This window comes from Gasterosteus aculeatus, chromosome 7 (assembly GCF_964276395.1).
Source record: "Gasterosteus aculeatus chromosome 7, fGasAcu3.hap1.1, whole genome shotgun sequence".
NCBI lineage: Eukaryota > Metazoa > Chordata > Actinopteri > Perciformes > Gasterosteidae > Gasterosteus > Gasterosteus aculeatus.
The window spans coordinates 2749262-2775251 of record NC_135694.1 but is presented as its reverse complement, the minus strand read 5'-3'; the positions used below and the strand labels follow the sequence as shown (position 1 = coordinate 2775251).

At 50.8% G+C, this 25990-nt stretch overlaps 1 protein-coding gene across 3 annotated transcripts; it reads left to right on the top strand.

Annotated features, from left to right (window-relative positions):
* Nucleotides 1–231: 231 nt before the first annotated feature.
* On the top strand, nucleotides 232–25990 carry arhgef40 (Rho guanine nucleotide exchange factor (GEF) 40). 3 transcript variants are annotated; one of them, XM_078105466.1, is made up of 27 exons: nucleotides 232–484; nucleotides 4952–5041; nucleotides 6060–6167; nucleotides 8271–8556; nucleotides 8977–10096; nucleotides 10331–10569; nucleotides 10661–10849; nucleotides 11032–11146; nucleotides 11444–11537; nucleotides 11659–11745; nucleotides 12266–12382; nucleotides 12746–12844; nucleotides 12944–13095; nucleotides 14079–14217; nucleotides 14624–14743; nucleotides 15205–15396; nucleotides 15486–15986; nucleotides 16092–16492; nucleotides 16829–17078; nucleotides 17697–17786; nucleotides 18584–18790; nucleotides 20178–20357; nucleotides 20602–20782; nucleotides 21188–21298; nucleotides 22546–22655; nucleotides 23313–23357; nucleotides 23475–25990. In XM_078105466.1, the coding sequence occupies exons 1-26, from the start codon at nucleotides 482–484 to the stop codon at nucleotides 23337–23339; spliced, it is 5208 nt and encodes a 1735-aa protein (XP_077961592.1). In that variant the 5' UTR covers nucleotides 232–481; the 3' UTR covers nucleotides 23340–23357; nucleotides 23475–25990. The 3 variants fall into 3 exon arrangements, with proteins under 3 accessions (XP_077961592.1, XP_077961593.1, XP_077961594.1); XM_078105467.1 differs by lacking the exon at nucleotides 21188–21298; XM_078105468.1 differs by lacking the exons at nucleotides 232–484; nucleotides 4952–5041; nucleotides 6060–6167 and adding an exon at nucleotides 8074–8199.

Here is a 25990-nt window from a genome sequence, read left to right as displayed (position 1 = left end):
GCGGGTGTTTTTTTGTGCGCAACTACGACTGGGTGGGGTAACAGATTTTTTTTTTATTGTCTATTCATTTAAGTTTCTCTGGGTAGGGTGGGGGATAAATGGAAAGTTTGAGTGCAGAAGGACTGTAGCGCTCTTGTTAGGTGAGGAGGGGAGGGAGGAGAGGAGGGGAGGGGAGGGATGAGGGGAGGAGGGGGGAGCGCATACATGGGACCGCCGGACAGACGTAGAGGGGAGAAGGAAAAAACAGAAAAAAAGAGAAACGCTTGGACATTCCCAGGCTGGGGAACAGCGCGATAGAGGAGGACTGTTCGCACGCAGTCTGCTCCGGAGGAGGGAGAGAAGGGAGGTAATGGAGGCTGGTTGATAAGAGACTTGCTTGTGTTTTGGTTGTTGCTGGGGTTTTTTTTGCGGAATATGCGGAGAGATGGCACATGCGGGGGGACAAAAGCAGAGGACGATGTAGGAATTCCTGACTGAAGTCATGGTAAGTCCCCTCTTTCTTCTGCTCAAGTTTGTGTGGAAAATGTGAAAGTGATCTTCTGTAGCGAGGGAGATCTTCAAGTGCTTCTGCTCTATAGTCCCTCAATCAATGACTTTTTAAAGTTGACTTACTCACACACATGTTTTAAATTCATCTTTGACTTTAGGCATGAGCTTCTCTCTGGGAAGACGCTCAGGTCAGCACGTATGACCTCAAGTTCAAAAAGTTGTCAAATCCCAACAGGCAGCGAATTCTAACGTGATTTACGCGGCTGATTGCACGAGGGTCTCTCTGCGGGGGTCTCCAGGGACTCTGTTTACCATCCCCGACCCGCTCACGGATCAGATCATTGACACACATGCGCACACGGGACAACGTTCAAACTGGATTAAGAGAAGAAAGGCATGAACAAAGGGAGAGGTTGCTTCTGTGTGCTGGTGCAGGGTGGAGCAGCCTGGCAGGGAGAGCCAGAGAAGAAAGAGGAGGGCAGGGCTCCTTTTTTTATTCCACAGGACTTGGACTGCAGCGGCGGCGGTTTTGGCGATGCCACATTTTCCACATTGGATTTGGGAAAGAAAAAAAAGAAAAAAAGGGGAAAAGGGGGAGTGGAGGGGGGGGGGGACAAGGGATGGCATGAACTTGAGGGGAGGAAGCACGTGTGCAGTTCGGTTTTCGTCCTCCTCCCGCAGCCAGTTGGGCAAGTTGGGAAAAACACTCCCAGATGTACACACAGAAATAAGCACACAGGTCACAGGAGAAGTGGAGGGTTCAGAAGGCCGAATGGCACCTAAACAGACCCGTGTGACCCGACATGCTGCCATGAAGTCGAAACGCACTTAACGCGCATGCACACGCACACTCGCGCAGGCGTCAACGCGGCCGCTCGAACTTCCAAGGAGGTGTCGAAATGCACCGGGCGAAGGGTTGGCAGAGGGTGTTTCCATCCCCCCCTTCTGATGAGTGCAGATTTTGAAACGCTAATGTGTAGCCGGGTCATGGTGGGTGGTGGGGGAGGTCTGATGAAAGGTACTGCAAGCAATCCCGTGTTTGTTTGAACCTTTTTGTGAGTGCCGAGCGTGTAGAACAATCCAGACGGGGCCGAGCGATGATGTCAATCCCAGGAACCTTTTCTTTAACCCGGTTTCCTGTGATTGTGGAGACTCCCGACGCGAGCGGTGCGCCCCCCTACGCCCCCAAGGCCCGAGGATGGACGCTGTCCGTGTTCCACTGGCACCTTCGTCGGGCATCCGAGCGGTTTCTGCCTGGCTTTTGCCCCGGCAATAACAATTCCTCACATCTGGAAAAAAAGCCCGGGAACCAAATTCTCAACCAAATAATACGGAGATGTTTACTGGGAGGAACACGTCTCAAAAGTAATTTTACAATGAGAAACGACTTAATGAAATGTGGATGAAGAGGGTATCCATGTGTTGGCACAACGTGAACAGCACAAGCTTTGTCCTGAATATTACATATGCTGTCAGCTCGGTGTGTAAATAATAAGCGAGGCTTTGCTTGTCCAGATTATCAACTCTTTAAGTTGCTAATATTTTAGTTTTAAACGGGTTTTTTTTACCTCGCTACTGTATCTTCTTGCGTCATCGATACAGATGTGACGGGACAGCCAGCAGGCTAACGCTCTACTCGAGCTAAACCCGCTCGACCGCTGGGAAAGTCTGCTCCACCCGGCAACAGGCTGCAGCACTTAGTTAGTCTGAAACAATCTGTAAAGAAGCCGTTTGACCCCCTGAAGGTCAGGTGAGATTAAGCAGGGAGATTTGGCACAGGAAATCACTCCGAGGCCTCTCCCTCTGGCTTCCTCTTCATCGTCCTCTCCCTCCTGTCCGTCGGCCCCTTTCTCTCTCCGGTCTCCCCTCTTCTTTTCTGTCCCCCCCCCCCCCCCCCTCTCTCATCATTGCCGCTCACCGTGTCATCGTCCCCGAGCCCCTTTCTGCTCCGGCTCCCTCCCTCCCTCCCTCGCTGCGTCCTTTATGGGTCTACATCTGGTTTCTATCATGCTTCGCTGCTTGTTTCCCATCGATCGCTCCCGCCATTCAGCCTCCTGCTCTTTTTTCTTTTCCCTTTTCCTCGTCTGAACCCGCGCTCCGTTGATCCGTCTGGTTCTCTCCGTGTCACTGTCTCTTTTTTAATCTGTTCGCCGAATCGGCGATCAGTTTTTTTTCTTCTTCTTTTTTTTTAGACATTTGTCGTTCTTTTACTGGACCCCCCCCCTGTGACGGGCATCTGAATGGCAGATTATTCTGCCTCTTCCGTTTTCCGCCTGCGGACACGAGAGAAAGACCGGAAGTCTGGCGCAACGGTACCCTGAAACGGGTTCATTCCACCGCCATGTGAAAAACATAAACGAATACCTATATTTCCTTTAACGGCATGTTCCCTGATGGATGGAGTTTGCTCCGTTGTCATGGCGATCGCTCAGTTGGAGTCATACGGTCTAAACGTGGTTGGCCGCGTGATGATAGAGACCCATGAAGCAACACTTAATCCTTTAGTTTTTCTGAAACAAATCATCCAATTTGGAGATACACCCTTTTCACGAGACAAGTCTCCCCTCTATGCACATATCAAAGATGGTCTCGGTATTTTGGAAAAATCATGAAATCTCTTCGTAAAAACTGATCAATGTTGCACAAGACATCCGCGGTCAAATGAACTACTTTGCATTCCTCCCTCAGCTCTTCGGGTTGGACGCAGATCTGTTTTTCATCCTCGTTCTTTGGTCTCATTCGGCTTTTACGGCCGCGCAGCTCGTTCTCCAAAGAACATCGGCTGGATGTGCGGCGGGAAAACAAAGCGTGCGTTTGGTGCATTATGATATTGCAAAGTGACTTGAGTGCATTGAGTACCCGACTGGAGAGTAACTTAATTCCCCCTCTAGTTCCTCAAAGGCCACCGGGTTTCCTTTATTTCTTAACCTGAGAGGTTCCTTCTGTTTTGGAGTGGGAAATCTAATTTACAAATGTCCTCAGTGCTGCTTCCTTTCATGTGTGATGGAGGAGAGCATCTAAAAGGTTAGACGGGAGTGACGCCTGCGCGAGGAAATTGACCTTTTCCACGAGACAAAACGCAGATGTGTTCGCACGGAAAATACGTGCGGAATAAAAAAAGGAATATTCATATTTTTACAAGGGTTATGTGGTCCCCACTGTGTCCGACATCGCCCCCTTTGTGTGTGAGTGATGGCCCCTGCAGACTGGACTGGCCTCCACGTGAGCAGGAAAACGAAATGAAGCTAACGGATGATAAAGGGGGTGTGACTCATCGGGTCTTGTGGGACTCTTTAAAAAAGGGTTTCAAGAGGAAGTTCCTGCCGGCTGGCCTCGCATACCCCCCGAACCCCCCCTGCTGAGCTTTTACTAGACTCAATATGTTCAGTCAGTGAGCCAGGAGGCGGTTTAGACCTCTTTTACTACGGCGACACCTTTCACGCCTCCCTGGCGGACGTTGTTGCCCTTAGTTTACGCCTCCTCCTGTGATGTAATCGACGGCTTTATTATGACCAAAGAAAACGCAACATTTGTGTCCCGTTTCCGTCGTTTTCATTATTATATATTAGCGTCTTTTCAAGTTGTGTTTTTTCTTTTTATGTCTCTGACTTTCTCCTCTTTAGTTTTCATTTCTCCCAGTGACTTTTTCTCTTTCTGTTCCATCCTACGGCCTCTAGAATATGTAGAACTTATTTATTAAGTTGCGAGTCCCTCCTTGTAACGCTCCATTCTGTCCTCTGCGGCTGACCACAAGCCCTCTGCGGGCGGCAAAAAGACGTACGGGTGAAGCTCGATCGCCTTCCAGAAAACCTCCGCCCCACCAGCCGCTCCTTCCCTCCCGGCCTCCTCCTCTCGCCAGCCGCACTCTTTCTTTTTCCGAACGCTCCGTCCTCCCGTCTCGGGTTTTCACCTCCCGTCCGTGGCTTTCCATCCACCGCGTCGTAGTCGCTCGGGGACGACGTGCCGTCTGTGGGGGACAATCCCAACGTAATCGTTGTCAGATGACATTCAGCTGGAGGCCAAACGGAGAATGTTGAGTTACAAAACGAGGAAGAGAGTTGGAAAAGTTGCAGGTCGCCATGCCAACGGTCCATTTAGAAAAATAAACACTGTGTTGCATGCTCTGCTCTGTCACCCTCCACCTCAATGTGCATGTGTGTGTGTGCATGTGTGTGTGTGTGTGTGTGTGTGTGTGTGCAGGCTGTTACCATGTTGCAGCGATTTGACTCTTTTGTTCTGGGGGCTCTTACGTTAACTGGGCCTTGGAGGAAATGTTTGACACTCCCCGGGCCGTACAACAGGAAGTTGGAAGTAGAATGTGGGTGTATATTTGTCTGTGTGTGTGTGTGTGTGTCAGCAAAAAAGCGAGACAACCCGGCTGTTTAACACAAACACAGACATTGGAGTGGAATCAGCGTCCGGTTGTGGATTAACCCTTTCCTCCCACCTTTGCGTCTCTCAGGGCTCGGAGGCGATGGAGGATTGTGTGCAGGGGGCGCTGTCATCGCTCTACCCTCCTTTTGAGAGCACAGCACCACCCCTCCTCTCCCAGGTACATCTCTCTCTCTCACACACACACACACACCTGTATTGCAGTCCCACATATTTACAGCAACGAACAGGGGAATGGAGGCGATGCGGATTTAATGAACGGATAGGGCGGTGTTGGCGTCTGTGGTCAAGGCGGTGTTATGTGCAGATGACGTTGCTTTCCCTGGATATAAACTGCTGCTGGACGCCAACAAAAACAAAATCCACCCGGCTGGCCAATTATAGCTACACAGGAGCTTCACACGACTCGCTTTGACCAAAAGCCGTGCACTCGAGAAGGCATCGACAGAGTTGCCCCAGCTGTCTCCTCCAGGTGCATTATGGGATCTCTAATAAGGGGATTTTGAGGCCGAGAGCTCCTTGTGGAGTGGAGAGTAATATCGAGGGCTCTTCTTAAATATGATCTACTACGTATCAGCAGAACGTTCATGTGTCTCTGTAAATTGACGCTGATAGTAGCCCAGCCACATATTGTACTCTCTCCTCGTTGGAAACCAAAGAAACAAGATGCTGGCTATAAAAAGAAGGAAAGCTGCTAAATGGCCCCTTAACCTAAATTCCTTTTTTGAAGTCTCGAAAGAGAACAACCAACCTAAAATAAGCCATTGAAGTTATTTCTATCCCAAAGTACACCAACGACTAATTGGTGAGTCATTGGTCCATCGTGCCGGCTAACCCTTCTCCAATATCTCCAACTTAACATCACACTTCACAGAGTGGAAAGGCTGCTTGCCGAAATCGACTGGATAAAATGATGCAGCCTGCTCTGATAACCTGCTGAGGGAATTCCTCCGCTCGTGAGCAAACGCAACCCCTTTTCAAAATCCATTTGCTAGGCTGAAAAAATGCAGGCAGGCAGCTGAAACAAGGGCCGCTCTCAGTTCATGAGAAGCGTGAAGGGTTTCCTCCAGGCACGAGGGATCTGTGGAGTCTTCCCCGTTTAGTTTTGAGGATCACATCACCAAATGCACAAAACACACCTCGTTTCACCCAAGTGTTTTTTTCGCCCATTCGTTCAGGTCTTTTCAGTCCTGGAGTCGACCTATCAGCACGACAGTCTTCGCTACCTCCTGGACTACTTCGTTCCTGCCAAGCACCTCCTGCACAAACTCCAGCAGCACGCCTGCGTGAGTTCCACCTTGCAAACAGACGAGAACACACACGTAGCTGTGTAATCAGGATCTGCTGTGGGGGAAATCTGTCAACCGTTAGCTCTCCGATATGGGATTTGAGGGTGCATTGGCAGTCGAGTCGGGATGGAGATTCCACGATGTTACGAGGAACTTCTAACGCTCACATAACAGTCTCAATGTATCACTGATGCCTCAATATTACTTGCATAAATCGTCAGGTTCTCATGTTTGTCTTCAGCGTGGTAGCTTAATAACTGCTGACAGGAAGACACCTGTGAAAAGAAAGGTTCAAGGCTTTTATAATCGGCCACATGTGTGACTCTGTACCGGCGGCCTGTAAAATTAGAGAAGGTGTCCGTTGAAACTTGAGATCCAGCAGCCGCTGTGACCCGCGGACAAAGGACGTGGTCTCTGGCCAGCGAGGCTCCAGTAGAAAACGACGGAGATGAATCAAGCGCAGCGAAGGGAAGCCTGAATAAAACTCTCACTTGGTGCCCTCACATCAGTCTCTTTGCACTTTCCGCTTCACTCGCGCAGACGAAGACAGAGGAATGAGATGCGACGTGTCCTTAACTCCAAGCTATGAGGTTTACACTGAACGGCAATCTTTTCATTTTACTTTCCAAAGCGCACACACACACACACACACAAAGATAAACAACACACACTGTTAAACTCAGAGGCGCACAAATGTCTCATATTTCCCTTTTACAGTTCTCCTAGACCTGCACACACACACACACACACACACACACACAGGCGTTTTTGAGCAAACTATGTTTTCATTGTCGCTGAGCGGGACTGCAGCTAGACTGTGAGTCATGACAATAATGCCTTCCATATGTGCCTGTGTTCCTGCTGTGAGAGAAAGAGACCGATGTGCTGGGAGTCGAAGGAGAAAAAGAACGTGGCTTTCATTCACCGAGCTCCCGCCTCCCAAAAAAACAGAGAAGATGCCGGAGGAAGCGGACTATAGACTGATTGAGGATTTATGTGAACGAGGGAGGCGAGGAAGAAGGAGCAAACACTGGGGTACTCTGAGGGAGCAAGGAGAGAAGAAGGGGGGGGGGGGGGGAGGCAGAGGACACAGGGAGGTACAGAATGTCGACTGGCTGAAAGCAGGAAAAAAAACAAGGTTGCAATAGAGGGAAAAGTCACACCGGTTTTTAGTACTAATTTCCACCCCGTGTTTCCCCCCAACACATTGCCACGGCAACAGCCCGTGAGAGGAAAACAAGACTTAAATGAGGGGAATTGAATGAGACGCAGGGGCAGAAAAGGGAAGATGGAGGACAGGTCGAGTAAGGAATATAATTTAATTACGTCTCATGAGTCGGGAGGGCAGGGAGGCGCGAGGGAGCAGCCCAGAGTCAGTCGATCAGACGTGAACGTGTACTGCGGTTCTGCAGACTTTTATCCCTCACACTGTCTGAGAGGGCATGTGGGGCTGAAAGAGGATTGATTCAAAAGCTGAGAAATGGTGTTTGAAATAAGTTGTTTTCTTCTTAACGAATCAGTTGATCTCCCATGGGACCTTCTCTCCTTCGCCTAGATTCACAGAGCTCTGGAGTTGGTGCTTTGTTGTGAGGTTTTCTCTATATTTAGACCCGTGTTGTTAAATATACTGGATTCAGATTGACTTTCTCAGGCTTATAGAGCCGCTCTGTGTGTTTTCTGCCTCTGAAACAGTGGGCTGGCTGTTGTGGCCATCAGCATGTTTCCATCTGACTCACCCGGGCCCTCTGTAGCCATCCAGAGTCTTCTCACTATGTCATGCCAGCTAAGCGGTTTTACACTTTGGAAAAAAACACTGTGAGTCACATGTTTGACATTTGTGCATTTGGCACTGCCTTTCGACCGGCGGAGCTACTGAATAGTGTTGACTGGTGCGTTATCAGTTCTAGAAGTTTGACTCACTGCATCGGCGAAAACAATCGGGCAGAGTGGCTCCAACTGACAGATGTGGGGAAGGGAGGGGGGGCAGGGTTGGGGGGTGCATAAGTATTCATTTTTGGGATTCCAAAAGGTGAGATTTTAAAGGGCAATTTCAATTCAATCGTATGTTCCTAAAGTCATTTCTCCTGTTCCTTCTTCCAGTCTCAGTACCTGGGCTGCTTGTTCCTTCACTCCGGCTGGCCTCTGTGTTTAGGAGAGAAAGTGGTCGTACAGCTCTCCACCCTGGACTGGAGGATCCTGCGGAGTTACGACTTCTACCTGCAGGTGGTGCCCTTCTCTACGCGCTGCCCCCGGCTGGCCCTGAAATGTTTGGCCCCTGGCGGGCGCACCGTTCAGGAAATCCTGGTACCCGAGTCCCAGCACCCCCTCGTGTTCACCACTGAGTGGCTGCACAGCGTGAACAAGGAACGAGGCCATAAGAGAGAACGTAAGGAAAGGATTCCCATTGACATATTGTTTTCCTAACTTTCGATCGGACTATTACTTCCTTACTTACTATTTGACTGTATTTCAAGTTGTGAATCAGGATGCTCGACTAAGGTTTACTTAAGGTGTATGTTCGTAATTTGGATTTTAGGCGGAAGTGATAAACTTTGTAGCTTAGCCAGCATGTTTGTGAGCTAGACTACTAGACTAGACACTTAAACCAAGGGAAGTGAAACCGATGTCCAGGGGACGCTTGGTTTATGACCAAAGGATGTCATGTGGAAGGCCACAAGAGAAAATAAAGGTATATGTTATAAAGCTACAGTTTAAACATGTGTTTTCTCCAGATTATGTTCTGTTCATTGTAGACCCTTAATAAACATATGAACTTGTAACTTATTCCCCTCTTATCTTTGCATAGTTGGAGGAGGACTGGACACCTGCCTGGTCAGTACATGTGACGGTGTGGTTCGAATTCCATGGAAGGAGGTTGTCTACCCCAAATTCATCCACGACCCTTCTGAGGAGCTGGGCCTGATGTCCAACCGCAAGCCCAGTGAGGGGGGCAGCACCCTCGGGGGCTGGGGGGGCTCGTCCTCGGGAGAACTGGACTCCTGGTCCTGGGATGAGGAGGAAGACGATGGTTTACCACCAGATAGATCGGACTCTGAGCCTGCACTTCTTCGGAGAAGGCGCAGCGAAGATGGGCTTGGGCGGACAGCGAGGCACCCTCAGCTGGACGGGGACTATGTGGAGCTGTTGGAGCCCAGAGTGGGTCCCGATGGAGGGGTTGACACAAGGCAAAGGTACCTGGAGATGCATGGAATTTGTAAGACCAAGACTTTGCCCCTGTGCAGGAGAGGCAAAGCCATAAAACTCCGGAAGGGTAGGGCTTGGGGATATGGGAGACTGGAAGGGTCCGGAAGCTTTCGAGCTGTCCTCGGTTCCAAAAGGGACGTAGTTACCCCAAAAGGTGACATTTTACCACAAAGGCCTCCACGCACAGTCCCTGACCGTGGAAAAGGGAGGCAGTCTTACTCCTCTTCTGTCCACGACTCTGATGAGGGAGATAAAACCAGCAGAGACTCTGAGGGTCTGGAGAGCCACCGGCCTTATTTTGATAGCCTGTTCAAAGAGAGAAGGCCCGGTGTGGGCAAGGAGAGAGATAGCAGCAGCCTCACACAGCCGTGCAGAGACAACCTCAGGGGTAAAGACTCAGAGAGCACCGATAGTTCTGTCAGTGACTCGAGGAACCTCAAAGTCGGGCATGTCATAGACGGCCACTCAGATCACGGATCTCATTCAGACTCTGTTTTTGAGGATGCAGAAAAAACAGTGAACGAAGACAGTGACGCCACAACCCCAACGTCAGATGCATCGGAGAGACCCTATACCGGAGTTTTGGAAAGTGGAGAAATTGTTGGATCTAAACTGAAGAATTCGTCCAACCCAAAGGCGAACAAGGAAAGGGATGACGGAAAGACAGAGGACAGAGCTTGTGCCACAGGAAAGGAAGTTAAAACTGGATTCAGAGTACCAAGGTAGACTTATTTATTATAGGCCCTCCTATTGCCTATTCGATTGATTTGTGTTATAGTTCTGTAAAAAGTACAGATGAGTAACACTTTGGAGCAAACTCCTTGTACAAGTTATCCAAACATATACACATATATACACAAAAGACACTTTGTGTCCAAAAGAATACGTTGCTAAATTAATACAAATTATTAACTGTCTGTTAACCTCATTAGTACCATCCTGTGCTTTGTCTTCAGGAGGAAAAGGAAGGGAAAGGGGGCCAAAGGGAGGGCTAGGTTGGGTGGTCGTGTACACCAGAAGGGATCAAAACTGCAAGGTAAAACTGCACAACCAATTCCCACGACCCGCTCTGCCTTGCCAAAGCTACCGATCACCGAGGAGGACCAATCAAAGGCAAGGAAACGGGTAGACGAACCTGACGGAGTGCCGGCTTCAACTCATCAGGGGACAGGGGATACAAGGAAAAGCAGTGCAGGTCTGAAGAATATAACGCATTAGCGTTTGATGCTGAAATCTCCAAAATACCCCTTGGAATACTTTCTGTTACTATTGTGTCCCTTTAACAGATAAAGAAGCCGCATCTTTGCTTGTCTGCAATGGCCAATCAGGCACATCTATACTTAACCACTCTAAAGAGGAGGGAGGGTCAGGACAGACAAGTCCCACCCATCTAAATGGTGTTACATCGAAAGAGCCTCCCCTGCTGAGGGAACTGGACCGAGAGTTTCTACAGTCAGGGAAGCTAAAGTTGACAGGCAAGTGGGTTTCAGGCCTGTATATTTGTCATGATAGTTAGCATTCAGCTCAAAACTCTTATTTTCTTCTTTTGGATGTGGGAATTTGTTGTCCAGTACACACATTGGCCCCTATCTGTCCAATTAACACAATCTAGCCTGTAGTGTAAGACCTCTCTCTTATCTTGTCACACCGACCACAGGGACAGTGGACAGGCTGGGACGCGCTCTGGTGGTCACAGAGACGGATGCATCAGAGGAGGGCGTCTCGGAGGAGGAGATGGCCCGGGTCTTGGCCTGCTACCACAGAATTACTCGGTAATTCGGAGTTAAGACTTTTCAATGTTTCGGGCCTAATATTAATGGCAGAATTCATTCATTTAATTCCCATGAAGTTTCCCAGAATCGACCTCCGCTTTCCCGCTTGGTGGTTTTGCAACCTATTCAGTCCAAAGGGCTCCGTTGTTACGTTTGACTTGACTTGCTTTTTGCTGACTCGGCATGTGCCAGGTAGCAGACAAAATCACGAGCCGATTTAAAGTCAATTTAGCAAACATCTTGAAGCTTACCTGGGCCGACTCAATACCGGTTAAACCCTCCATATGTCCTCATCAGGCCTGCAGCTAAAGAAAAAGGTCTCACGGTGCTAATGGACAGCAGGCGCGCTCCGCCCTCCACCCTCTTTCTCGCTGCCCTTAAATCCTTCCAGGTGAGATAAAAGGTTTGGCCCTTTTATTAGTGTACTGATTGATTGCTTGTGTTGCTCTAATCAGCCTGCAGATGTAATTAAGTAGTGTGTTCTTTCCCGATGTGCTCTCTGTGTGTGCCAGGTGTCGGTACCGGGCGGCCTGGGATCTGTTCTGGTTTTGTTGGGAGAGCAGCAGGAGTCCCTTTCTCATGACGTGGAAGGAGCCGAGGTGACCTCATTCGGAACATGCCGCATGTTTATGATCGTGCAAACACACAATATAGCTTTGTTCCTTTCCTCCTGGTTCAATTAGTTTTATTCATTTTAGTTAGTTAGAACACCCACAAGAAACTCATAAAAAAAAACATGTCGAAACAAACTGTGTGTCGGAAACCTTTACAAAGTGAACCTGCGTTGGCCAACGATAACTGCAGGCATATCGGCCATTTTGAAAGTCCAATTCCGCTTCATGCGCATTCCTGTCCCCTGCTGGAATGACTGAATCTCGATTAACCTCATTTCCATACATTTGTCACATATAGAGTCAAAGTTTACCATCAATTTAGCTTATTGTTCCGCGCCGATCGCCATGTGTTTTTTATCTTAACTTGGCAGCGTTAAAACATTCCAGTAAAGGGAAATCCGTTGAGCTGCGAGGCGCGTGACCTTTGGTGGTTTCGCTCGCAATTATTTTTATTCCCGCTGATGAATGAGCTTATTTTTCTCCTCGTCTCCTGTTGGGGGCGCAGATCCACGTGGCGCGAGGAACAGCTGTCCTTCAGCTGCACGTCGACAAGCAGCAGCTGCCCCAGGAGATGGACGGAGACTTCGCCCACTGTCACGCTGACTGGCTGGCCTTCAGACTAGTGAGACGCTTCAACTTTTACCGGTCGCGCTTGCTCTACTCGAACCTCGGGTTAAACGTTGGCCCACAAAAAGCGAGGGAGTAGAGTTTGGAGTGGAGGAAGGATGTGGGCTGCCGTGGTGGTCGATGACCTCAGAGACTCAGTGATGATCAGAGTGTGGACGATAAATCAAGGCAAGGGAGGAGTGAGAAGAGACTTAAGGGCTCTTAATGACCCCTCCGAGACAGTTTATGTTGCTTCATCCAAACAGATGGAAACATTTTCCCGACTTCTGCACTTCCTCTGACCTCTCCCACGGACTTTGAAGATGGAAAAAGTGAAGTAAATGCTAATCTGAAGTCCGCTGATTTTGATCGTATTCAGAGCCTGGAGAGTCTGACGGAGCACTGTGAGGGCGCCGTCGCGCTCCTCGGAGAAGCCCTGCGCTCTATGGACACCGAGCCCATGCCGGACGACATCAAGGTAACGGCAGGCCGCCCGCGAGCCTCGCACCGAGGCCGTGTCAGCGATTTGATGGCATGTGACAGTTTGAAGGCCAATCGGCGCGTTGCTCTTCTCCAGGCCGTCCCCCTGAGCATCGTCAAACACGGACAGCTCATGGCGAGCGTCCTGGCGGACCCGCGCTTGACGGAACCACAGCAAAGGGGCGGGGCATGGCTCGCAGGGCTGACCAATAGCGCAACTGGGCTGGCGCAGAAGTCGCCGGACTGCAGGTACCGGAATTTCTATGCTGCTTTCTGCTCCCTTTTGTTGTCATATTGTCTTTTTCACCCTTCTTGCTTTTGATGTAAAGTCCGCGGCTTGTTTTCGGGTGGTCAACTTAGTGTTTAAATTCTGAATTTTGACCAAACATGGCAACGTTAATGCTGCCAACTTAACACTGCAGAACCCCACATGTTAAACATGAAGTCAGCGACTGTATCTCCATACAGGGAATTGATTATTATCATGGAAATGAGTGAGAGAAATTGTCTAATAATATTCTGTATGTGTACAGTTGCATTAAAGGACTCATTATTTACAGCAGCGGCGTGTGCACCTGCATACGCTTGTTCTTGTTACGGTGCTGATGAGACTGCACGCAGCTGGAACACACATAAGACACTGGCCCACTGAAGTAGGACTATTTTAACTACAAAGACGTCACGACGAGCATCTGTTCTAATTGGGTTTAATGCTCAGACGTGCAGAAACCACCGTGCACGAGCAGCTCGGTCGAGCGATCTGCGTGTGCTTTTATTTGATTGAGGGCTTTTTTTTTTGTCATGAGTTATAGGTTAAAAATAAAAGTTGTTTGTTTTCAGTCCAAGAACGAATACCAGCCGGGGGGAGAAATAGGAACGTGAACTTAACATCAAACAGACGACTTGTTTGTTTGTGGCCGGCGACGACTCAAAGGGGATCTAAAGGCCGTATCTGTGGCTTTTCTTCGTATCCAGTAATGAGTTTTGGCCCGTTTTGCACAAGAGGGCGGCCCGAACACGAGCATCGGCTGATTGTTTACTCGATTCCTTCTTGTTTGTGCTTTTTTGCGCGGCGGTTGGTCCGCGCAGCGGTTTGGTTATTCATAAACATATCATTTCCACCAGCCAAAATCTGTGTTTTCTGACAACGCCAAGTTCTCACTGTCACCCGAAGGAGAACAGGGAGAAAAATGAATCATTTTCCCACTTTTTTTTTTTTTTTGTCCCATCAGAGCTGCTCTCGCCGCGACCTCTAAACTCTATGACAGCGTGGACGACGCCCTCCACCGGCTCGTCCGAGTGTCCAACCAGAGGGGTCGCGACCTGGAAGCTCTGGGACGGCTGGCGGGGCTGGTGGACAAACTGGAAAAGGTGCGTGAGAGATTGTAATTGTAAAAGTAGCCGGTTAGAGGTTAGTTAGTAGTTAGCGGATTAGAGGATTTAATCCAGAGTTTCTGTATAATCTTGTTTCACTCTGCTCCATAATTCCCAGCAGGCTTTTGGGTGGAAAGTCCCTGCTTTTCTGTGTTTACTGACGGCTGTGTTTCCTCCTAAATGTCCCCGATGTGTCCCCCTGTGTGGGTCACACGGAGCAGAACAAGATGGACACAATAGATAGTATTTTGGATCAAATGCGTAACGTGGTCGCCTAAAAATCAATTTAAATCGCCGACCTCTCTCTCTTCCTCTTTCCTTCTCCGCGCCAGTGATTCACGTCCCTCGTGTAGGGTGTCCCCCCCCCCCTCACCCCTGTCTCCCTCTCTGTCTCATACCCCAGTGTGATAAGGAGATTGAGCAAGTCCAGTCCCATCTGGAGGACTACAAGGACCCTCCTCTGTCCCTCAGCAGGCTCTCGCTCAAACAGCAAAAGTTCAAAACCTTCAGAGAAACGGCCGATGTGAGTGTTGCTCCTCCCCCGGCGCCGGATATGTGAACGGCACGGAACCGCCTGCATGTGTGTGTGTGTGTGTGCGCACGATGATAGAATGTGGTACAAGCCACTATGTTTAGCGCCTTACGGTGGTAGAAGCAAGAATGACACGTAAACACCAAAGCAACGCCATCGGGAATAATTCACATACGACGAGTGCTGCTTTAAAGCTTGTTTTTGTAACATTTAAATGTTTGGGGGGATAAAATAAAAGTATTTTATGTCTCAGCCTGAAAGACCTTGGTAGCCAATAGCTCGTGTGCCTTGATCCCACTTTCCTGGTCAGTGGTGTGCGTGTTATTCTCGCGGCAAACGCCGAGGTCCGTCCGGATGTTCACCTTTGTTCCATTCATGGCTTCCCGAATCCATCCAGTCCGGCCTCCCACAGCAGACACTGGAGACCTCACGCATCTCCCCGAATCCTCCAGGGGCTGCACAGCGAGACTCTGGCGGTGCTCGGCGATTTGGAGGGCTGGCGCGAGCTGGACTGGGCGGGCCTGAGCGCCGTCCAGATCCGACTTCCCCCGGTCAGGGAGAAGCTGCGAGACATGTCCCACTGTCTGTCCGACTGCTGGACCACCCTGGACAACACGCAGAGGCTGCTGTCCACGCTGACCGAGGTAGCGCCGCACCGGACGCCTCGAAGGCGGGGAGCCTCCCGCCGCACGCTGGCGGGTTTTGAAATGTCCCCCTGTTTTCTCTTCCCCAGGCCACCCAGTGGTGCGAGGTGGTGTCCTCCTCGGCCTCCTCCACCTGCCCTCTGGCCTCCCTCCCCCCGATCCCCCCGTCCCGTTTCCAGGACGCCCGCTCGTTGGCCATGGAGCTGGGCGGCGGGGCGCTCCTGGACCTCTGGACGCAGACGGTGGAGCGCTACCAGCGGACGGTGGCGCAGGTCAAGCCGCGCTTCCTACAGACGGACCGGGCCCAGAACCAGGCCCCGGGGAGGCCGAAGACGCCGTCCGCCAGCAGCCTGTGGGACCTGATGGGTCCCGAGGGACAGGGCGACTGGGGACTGGGGGCCGGAGGAGGCGACGGGGGGCTCCAGTCCTGGGGGTCGCTGGCGTCGCTCTTCCGACCGCAGACCTGCTCCACGCTGAAGATCGGGGAGGAGAAGGGGACGCGGAAGGAGGGAGGCGGGGCGGGAGGTGGAGGGGGCGGAGCCGGCGGGGGGAATTTCCTGCAGAACCTTCTGAATCCCGCAAAGAAAAGCGTGAGTTTTTTTTTTTTTTTTTTTTCTCGCTTTGAATATTTGTCCAATTTGATCAGAAACGATCGCAGTCCTTTCAGAAACAACACCGCGTCCCTCCCCTCTCAGCCCACAGAGGCGCCGCTCCCTGCGAAGCCGCCCAGGAGGCGCCACCCGAGCTTCGACCTGCAGGCCCTCCTGGCTCCCCGCAGAGCCACGGCCTCCCCGAAGCCCGCAGAGTCCCCGGTGGGCGGGGCCAGCCGCAACTCGCCCATGTCGTGGCTGGGGAGGCGGGCGGTGGCCGACCCCGTGATCGCCACCAGCATGGCCGCGGCCATCCCTGGATGGGGAGGAGGAGGCGGCGGAGGAGGAGGAGGAGGAGGAGGAGGAGGAGGGGGCGTGTTGATTCGAGGGGTGGAGGTCAGCAGCAAAGAGGTGGTGGACCACACGGGGTCGCCACGGCAACACGTGCTGCTGGGGAGGACGGAGAGGGAGACGGGGGCCGATAGGGCCGGATCGACTGCACAGAGGTGCGCTTCGTCCCGCTTGCCCTTCTTTTTATTTTATTTCCAGGAAACTTTCTGTGTCTGAGCTTTAATGAGGAGAAGAAGCTTTGGAGCTGGCTGAGCGCTCTGAAGCGAGAACCAACGTTTTTAAATTACCTTTAAAAAAAAAAAAAAAGGCCAGGCTGAGATGAAAAAGAGAAACGATTCATCTTTGTTTTCAGCCGGAGTCTGTTTCAGAACAATTCAATTCCATCACCGCTCAGTGCTTTCTTCACTTCTTCCTCCCTCCCTCTTCTCCTCCGTCTCCCAAGTGGGCTTTGCTCTCCCCCTCACCCTGTTTTCTCCTCCCCCCCGCCGCAGTAAACTGTACCTGCTGTGGTGCAGGATGCTGAGCTCCGAGAGGCAGTATGTGGCCATCCTGAAGGGGGTGGAGGAGACGTACCTCCCCTTGCTGGAGCTCTCGGACACACCGGCCTCCTTCAGGTGGAAGGCGGACGTCCTCTTCCCCAACTGGGCCGCTCTCAGCGCCTTCCACTCGCAGAACCTTCTGCCGGCCATGGAGGGCGCGCTGGTGCAGAGCCTGCTGCAACAGGACTGCTTCAGCAAATATGTGAGTTTGGGAGTTTGGGAAAAGTCGTGGATTCTAAAGTCTGGCTTCTTCCGCTCTGGTCCGTGACCCTTTTAACCTCCTTCTGGGAAGAGAAGAATCAACCCTCACGTTGCATATATTATTTATGTACACCCATTATGAATGCATGCGACTGTGCATAGGAGCAGACGTAAGACCCACACGGGGGGAAGAACATATTATTTCTCGATGTAGAGCTTTACAGGAAACCAGTGTTACAGACGTCCAGCGTTGTATTTTATTGAAGACTTTGATGTAAAAGTCCAACTGTGTGTTGAATACTGGCTGTTGGTTTGTTGACGTTTAAAAGCGTGTTTAGAGTCAAACCTCAAGAAATCATGTTAACACGTCTTCCATCAGATCATATTAAACATTTCACTGCTGTTATCATTGTTTATTCTTACTGAAGAGAGTTACTCTGACAAAATTATTATCTATTTTTTTTTACAGTTTGTGGCTTTTAGTTTTCCAGAATACGTCAAATTAAAAGCTGAAACGAATTCATAATTTTCCCGTTGAACTCATTTCTTGATCGTTTCAAATCCAGAGGAACAAAAGGAGGAAAAACTCTCACTGCGCTCGTTTCTGTCTCCTTGTCAGCGGGAGCAGTTCCTGCAGTACTCCCACTACATCAGGAACAAACCAGAACTGGACTCTCCGCTGGTCACTCAGGCCGCCGACTTCTTTAAGGTCAGAAGAAAAGCCCCCCGTCGGCTCACAGATGAATGCACACATCTATACACTCGTAGAGGCTCTAAACATTTTTATGCAGTTATTTAATTTAGGAAATCTTGTTTAACCACGACGTGAGAATATGATTGTAAGTAGCAATTATCCAACGGTTTCTGCAATTGGAAAAAAAAAAGGGGGAGTAAAGTATACAGTAAAGCTAATTATATGTTAATTGTACACAATTAGAAAAGCCATTTAAAGGCGGATTATAGAGAAAGTAATTTGAGCTTGTGAGCAACAATTGAGTAAAACTAATACGTCGACGGCCCGGTGAGATCACCGAGGGGACTCCTAAAGGAGCACCTCTGAGCACCGGCCAGCAGGGGGCGGTGTGGGTTCACGGGGGCTGGTTTTATGGGGACGGACGGGATGATGGCGGTCATCTTGGGGACGGTGGGGGGTGAGGATTGCTGGGAGGATGGGGGACGGACCTCCCCGAAGCAGGATGGGATTTCCCTCGGAGACTCTCCAACGGGCTTTACATTAAGTGACTTATCTTGCACAGGGGACATTTGTTTGTTTATTTGTGGCCAGACGTTTGTGTTATTGATGTGATGGAACAGTCATAACTAGTGAAACATCTGACGTAATGGAAACAGATAAACTGAGAGAGACCCAATAAATCAGAAGGCGAAAATCCAACCTGGCAACTTTGTAAATGGGTCCTTTAGCATCATGGTAAACAAATGTAATGGTGTGGTTGTGACGTTGAGACACCGTTTTCCTTCGGTACTCCCCTCTCCTCCCTCCCGCAGTCCAAACTGCCCCCGGCCTCCCCCCTCTCCCCGCTGTCCTTCCCCCACTGCCTCCAGGCCCCCACGCAGAGGCTGGAGCAGTACTGCGAGGCCCTGGAGGAGCTGGGAGGGATGAACCCCGCCTCCGACTCCGCCCTCTCCATCCTGAGACACGCTCAGCGGCACGGCGAGGACCTCCGGGCCAGCGACCTCATCGTGGGATGTCCGGTGAGAACGCCTGGCCCAGTTTATGATCGAGTCCCACTTTCTGTTCCCTGAGGGGGGGAGGGGGGGGGGGGGGGGGAGACTAACATCTCAGGCAGCGATGGAAGTGGGTTTTAGATCGCTGGGGTTCATTTTTTCTTCATACTGGGAGACGCTTTTGAGGTTTGTTCATCAGAAGAAGAAGTGCGTTATGAAGCAAAACATTTTCAGTTCAAATCTGGACCTAAATCCGGACTGCGGGTCGAGAAGAAAAATGAAATAAAAGTCGTCAGCGGGAGAAAAGACTCAGTGTTTCAGTCCATTACGGATTAAAAACAACTTTCACCTGAAAATAGTTAGAAACCCCCCCACATCCACTTGCCCCATATTCTGCCACTCTGACACAGCAGTATCACTCAGAGCTAGTCGTGACAAGCGTTTACTCCCACGCGCACACACACACACACACACACACACACACACACTCTCTCCTCCCCCTCTGCGAGTGAGGAGGGGGGAGATTACGGCAGCACAAACCCTTCCATTGAGCTACTTCTAAATCGCTCTGCAAAAGCTCTTCAAGTGAAAAGACCGTGAGTGCAGGTGTGTGTGTGTGTGTGTGTGTGTGTGTGTGCGCGTGTGTGAAGCATCACTTAAAATCTCTACAGGCTTAAAAATAATCAGCGTTGCCAGTAAACTGTCTCCCCCACCGGTAGCTCGTATCGCTTGTGTCCTCCACGCCTCTTTGTGTCTCCCCTTGTCCTCTACCGAGTACTGCAGCAGGGGTCACGTGAGCGCCGACCTTTAGCAAACCTCTGTGCGTCGCAAAAACAACACCACAACGTCCGTCAACGCTGCAATTTGGCGTGAACAACGAAGTGAAAGCGCTGCTAAGAAGGCGCGTGAGTCACCGATGGAAGCATCCACCCGGCGCGAGGAGGGAGTTCGGCGTGTCACCACGCAGAGGCCCGTAATTATGACGCCGCTTTGTCCCGTCGTCTTTTGACTCGAGAACAAGGCTCTGACGAGTCTCCGCGGGGAGGAAAAGTCCCCCAAAAAACCAGCGCCTGTCACTCTAGTACTCGATGCAGACTTTCAGATTTAACGCAGTCAAACGAACGCACCCGGCGCTTTTTTTTTTTTAATATGCTCCAAAGTGTCTGAGATTATTCACTCGGTTTGTCTTTAAAAAAAAAAGCCCATTTTCCATCATTTGACTTGTTTCGGTAAAATTAAATTAAACTGGATCTGCAAAAAAGCAAAAGGATTTGAAGGCTAAACGGCCTCTTAAGGTACAAATGAAGATGGGATCTTTAGCAGATTAAAGCTCTGGGCCCAGATAAGTGCATCCTAACGTGTGTGTGTGCGTGTGTGTGTGTGTGTGTGTGTGTGTGTGTGTGTGTGGTTTCAGATCCCGGTGGCGGAGCGCGGCGAGCTGGTGCGGCACGGCGAGCTGATGGTGTGCGGCGGCACCCGGAGGAAGCGGGCGGGCGTGAGGAACGTTTTCCTCTACCAGCACGCCGTCGTCTTCGCCAAACAGAAGAGCCCGGCGCCGGGACGCTCCGCCTACAGCTACAAACACAGCATCAAGGTGCACACACACACACACACACACACACACACACACTGTCATTCAATTTCATTTTCATTATCTCGCGGGCCGAGCGCCGCGTGTTTGAAGGGTTCGGATGAGAAAAATTCCGTCTGCAGAGATAAAATGAAACACGGAGTCACTTTTTGAAACTTTACTTTGCTTATTGTTTTCCCCTCCGACAGTTTTTGTCCATTTGCCTCCGTCCTCTTGACCTTTACGTGTCGTCCTCTCCCGCTCGCAGACCGGCGAGATGGGCCTGACCCAGAGCGTGGGCGGCGAGGGGCTGAAGTTCGAAGTCTGGGTGCGGCAGGCTCCTCGGACCCGAGACTGCGTCACGCTGCAGGCGAAGGACGCCGAGGACAAGGCGGCCTGGACCCGGGACATCGCCCATCTGCTGTGGACACACGCCATCAACAACACCGGTACATTGCGACCTTTGACCCTCAAGTGGGCCTCGGCACCAGTAACGTCGGAAAACAAAGACGCACTTTCCCGGTCGCACCAAACCCGCTCAGGGACGTTGAGCGGCAATGACTCCCCCCTGCCAGCAGGCGGCAGTAGCGTTTGTAAACTAAAGAAACAAAAAGGCCAACAGGACGGCCTGCAGACCAGCTGGTGTTAATTTCCCATGAATGAAACAGAGCGGCGTTTGCCAGGCTTTCGCTCTGAATGACCGCGTCCATGTGGAAATATTTGTGCGTTGGAGCGACTCCGCGAGACGAAGATGGGGAGTTTGGTTACTCTGGGTTTTTTCATGACAGGCCTGTGCAAAGCGGGTCATTTCGGAGCTCCTCCCTGATCGGAAACGTCTCCTCTCCTCCCCCCAGAGCTGTGTCTGAAGGAGTCGCTCTGCATGGGCATCTCCAGCAAGCTGCTGCTGGACGCCACGGGGACGCCGGGCCCAGAGCTGGACTCCGTCTACTGTCTCAACGACAGAGGTAGACCTTCAACGGGAAGGGGGAGGGTGGGGGGAGTCAAGGAAACCGCTTCGACCTAAAACTGACGCGTGCTGGTAAAAACGCTCCTCTCCGTGTGACGGGGAAAACGGGTGGTGTGCTTTTTGCCCCCCCCCCCCCGAGCTGTCCTATGAATTTTTTATATTTGACTCACACCGAGACATTTCGAAATGCTTCGACGCGCCGGGCAGAGAACACGTAGCACGTAGCTACAAACAGAACCATCCGAATTCTGACACACGGGTCGCAAACCGTAGAGCATCTGGTGTTACGTCACTGTAGAAGTATCGGGATCCTTTTAAATTGGAGCGATTCATCACTGGAGCCAAATATGAAGAAATGATCTCAGACTTGTACCCTCCAATGTTTACTTTAACAACAAGGTTTTTAGCCACATGACCAAAGGCAGAAATAGCTTCCGAGTAGCTAAAAGGATCCCAGCGATGTAAAAACTTCAGTTTAAACACGTGTTTAACGCTCACAGTGACGTGAATGAAGACAAATCTGCCAATTTCCATGAAAAGGGAAAAAAACTCTCCCCGCCGGCCGGTTTCCTGCTCACTCAGAGGGACGAGGAATTCACCGACTGAGACGGGGCCGACAGAGGCCCGGCGACACAGAGCGTGACCTTTTCGTCGCACGCCGACGCTACGCAATCCGAACAATACGTCGACTAACAATGTGTGCGTCCGCGGCGCCGAAATCGAGACCTAAAAAACAAAAAAAAAAAAAAAAAACGACTCTTAATTCCCCGGATTCCAGCAGCCAGCCTCCCCGAGGCCGCCGCTGCCCCCCCCCCCCCCCCCCCCCCGGGGCCGGAGTGCTTCCCCGTTCAGGGGCCCGGTGTAGTGTGCACACTGCTCGCCAGGTGTCTCATTGAGGGCAGCAGCTCCGCATTTCAATGCGGGAATTGTCCGCTGGGACAGAATGCTGTGTTTAAGAAAAAATGCAAAAAAATGCGAAAAAATGCCTTCTCTCTCTCTCTCTCTCTCTCTGTGACTCCTCTCCCTTTTGTCTCTCCTACGCACACGTCTCTCTTTTGCCATCTCTAGGGAGACATTGTGACACGGGAATTTTGTCTGCGTTGCAAAAAAAAAAAGTGCACAATGCAAAGAATGCCTGCGCGAAAACCCCGATCGGGTGCCGTCATTTCACGTCCAATCGAGTACCTGGAGCAAAAGCGGCCTGCCCTGGATGCATGATGTCTAACACCTGCTCTCCCCCCTCAGTCCACAGTAGCTGCTCGGACTCCTCCTCCGTCGGCAGTCAGAAGGAGGGGGGATCCCCGGCGTCTGGAAGGGACCCCAGGAGAAGCTCCGGATCAACGACTTACACCCAGGTGGGGGGGTCACACATTCCCTTGATTCCAAAGTGGATGACGGCATTTCCTACTTGCCGAAACTGATGGAACTCCCGGTGGAAAAACGGCAATTTTCAGTAAAATTTGGCCGTTTTTCATGCACAACGTCACATTCTTCCCAAAATGCCCATTTTCACTGCCAGTCATGTATTGTGCACATCATACACAACTTAGGGGAACTTAAATGTCCCTAAGCTGCAACAACGTGATGCGATGTTGGAGATTAGTGGGGTCGTTGTGTGACGAATGCGTCAGAGAGGTGATTTACACAAAAAAAAACGTGTGTCCTTCAGACAAACCTTTCTATTCTCAAGCAGAACAAAGCCAGCGAGTCCTCGTCTCCTTCGCCGCGAGGAAACCGCAATACCTGCCCTCCTACTCCGTGGTGAAGTCTCAATGAATTAAAACACACACACACACATTGTCTCAATCTCCTTATCTAGCAAACAGAATATGACAGATTGGCAAACAGACGGCTGTGGGAACAGATTGACAGACAGACGGACGGACGCAGCCCAAACAGACAGGGCAAACGCGCAGACAGCGATACGCACAACAGAGGGAGGATTGCCGCTCCGCAAACATCAAGAAACACACACGTGTGACTGTTTCTGCTTTTTCTTTATTCCTCCTCAGAGTCAGTCGCCCTCCACGGCCGTGTAAGCCGCCATCTCAACCACAGTGAGTTACTCCTGTTATTACACGTTTCCTTTCTCCCTTCTCCAAGTTGCCTGCGTTAAAAAGCGACCCTGTATTATTGCATTAATTTGGGTCTCCTTTAACTTTTTCTTTCATCAGAAACTGGACCCTGGGCTTTTTCAACCGCTTCAATAAAGCCCAACCGGACCACCAGGACCAAGAAGACGAGGGAACTTGAACTTTCCCCACCTTTCCCCTTCACCTCCCTAAAACGAGTGAAATGCCAGCAGATTAGCTGAAGTTAAACCACCCGGCTCTGATATGAACCCCACGGGAAGGAGAAGAAAAGACAGCTGCCACCAAAACAACCCCACCCCCTGCCCCCCCCTAAAAAAAAGAGGATCAAACTGCCCCGTTCAAACCACGACAAGCACCAGCGGGGCTCTCCGCGCGCCTCCATCTTGGATCTGCCAGCCTCAGTTGCCGGCGGAGTCATTGACACCAGTGGCACTTCGGCCACACAAGTGCGCCCATTGTTTGCCCCCCCCCGCGGCCCCTCCACTAGGCCCAACCACTTGGTCTGAACCACTGACTGCCCCGCCGGCCGCCCGTACCGCACCACGTGCTCCATCATCTGACAATGAGCAGGAAGTACTACGCAGGGGCGTAAATCCACCGCGGGGGTCGCAGATCTGGAATGTGTTACGTCCACTCTTTCGCCGCGCCGAGCGGAGCGCCGTGGGGCTTTTCTTTTCCTTTCCTTTCTTTTTTTTTTTTTTGCCTTTTGTAAAAATGTGTGGCATTGCCTAGGTGTGATTGCATCTATGTAAATGAGGCAGGGGTGGTGTGCGCTCGCACACACACACACACACACACACACACAACGTGCAGTCATTCTTATTGTTGTAAGACAGTGGAGCTCTATTCACATCCACATGCTCACAAGCCCTCGCCGAGGCCGCCTTAGAGCCTGGCACAGCAGCTAAATCAACAGCTACATCTGATCACTCGCGGCGAGGCTGTTTGTCCAAGCTAGCGGCGCGGTATTAGCCGGACGGAGCGCTACTCAGTCTCCCTTTAAAGTAGAACTCACGTCGGCAACGCCGGCTTCCTGGTGCTCTTGTAAGTATACTGACAAGGTATCTAATACTAAAAACTTTTGATGTTCCATATTCTTAAGTGCCAGGAGGTATAAAATGGGTGTCTGTGCAATGTTGGTGCATGTACAAAGACGTGTTTGTAGCATTCGGGGCGCCCCGGTCTCCATGAGATGGAGAGAGGTGGATCTGTTTCGTGTGCTTTGTTTTGGGTTTTGTGCTCGCAGCCAGAATACATGAAGCACATTAACGTTAAAGAGTTTATTTGACTAAAAGAGAGGTTTCCAGGCCCCGAAAGGCTTCTTTGCAGCTCTGTTTTGGAATTTTTGAGTCTCATGATGATCATGATGGATCGGTTTGACATTTTGAGAGACGTTGTTGCCGTCTTGACCACGAAGTAAATTCGAAGATAGCTTAGCTTAGCATAAAGATTGGATACGGCTAGCCTGCCTCTGTGCAAGGGTGACAAAAACTATCTGCCAAAGATCCAGTTAATCAAGACTAAGTGCTTATGTCCTCGGTTAAGGCAGAAAGAAAGACAGCTGGCGGTTGTCAACTTTTTCTTGGCTCGGCTGTGTAACTTCCTGGAGTCTAATCGTCACCGTGAGGTTGTCAGAAAAACAGAATGACTAAAACAACTCCTCATTTTGACATTTAGCTTTTCGATGAGTTTAATTAAGAGGTGCTAGAAGGCTGGTTTGAGCTAGGCTAACCCTGTTTCCAGGCCTTGTGTGCTAAGCTAAGCTACGCATGCTAAGGCTAGCCACATGCTGACCCGAGAAATGCGAGCGGTTAACACCCTTCATCTTTCAGCTTTCACTACGGAATGTCGAAACCCAATTTCTTTTAAGATGTCATGCCTCAGACGTAACGCGACATGTGATAGAAATAACTTCCACTTGTAAAACACCAGCTTGACCTTTCGCTCATGAGTCACGGCTCCTTGAGGAGAAACGCGTCTTCCCCGAGCTTCCTGCCTGGAACATCTTCATACGATGACGACGACGATGAAGCAGCCAAAACCAAAAGGTATCATGTTCATTTAGGACAGTTAAGACCGTCGTCCATGACGGGGGATAGCATGCGGTTCAGTGTCAAACAAGGTCGCGCTAAAAGGTCAAACAGCCATCAGGCGGCGGCCCGAGGGAGGTCGCGCTCGCCACCGGCACCACATGCAGCACGTCTCACATCTGCATTCCAATTCAAAATATTGCAAACGGCTATTTGGCCCGTTTCCAAATCGATACGCCATTTGTTGGGCCGGGCGAAGCCTCCGCGCCCTTCGCGGCGCTTTGGTGCGTCGCGGCGTCCTGGAAGCCATGCAGTGACCACCATCGTTCACTCTTAGCGCAGCACGGAGCGCCACGCGAAGAACTCCCCACTTTTGCACGCCGCGCGGCGAGACAGTATTAACGCGTGGAAACTTTTCTCTCACTCTGCCTGGTGTTTACATTTTATTTTGGCGGAGGAATGCGGAGCGAGGAATGTCGGAAATTCATGTTATGCTTACTTGATGATTGTACTGTGTTTCCCTTTTTTTTTTTTTACTTGTCTGTGTTGAATTAAAACTGGATCCAA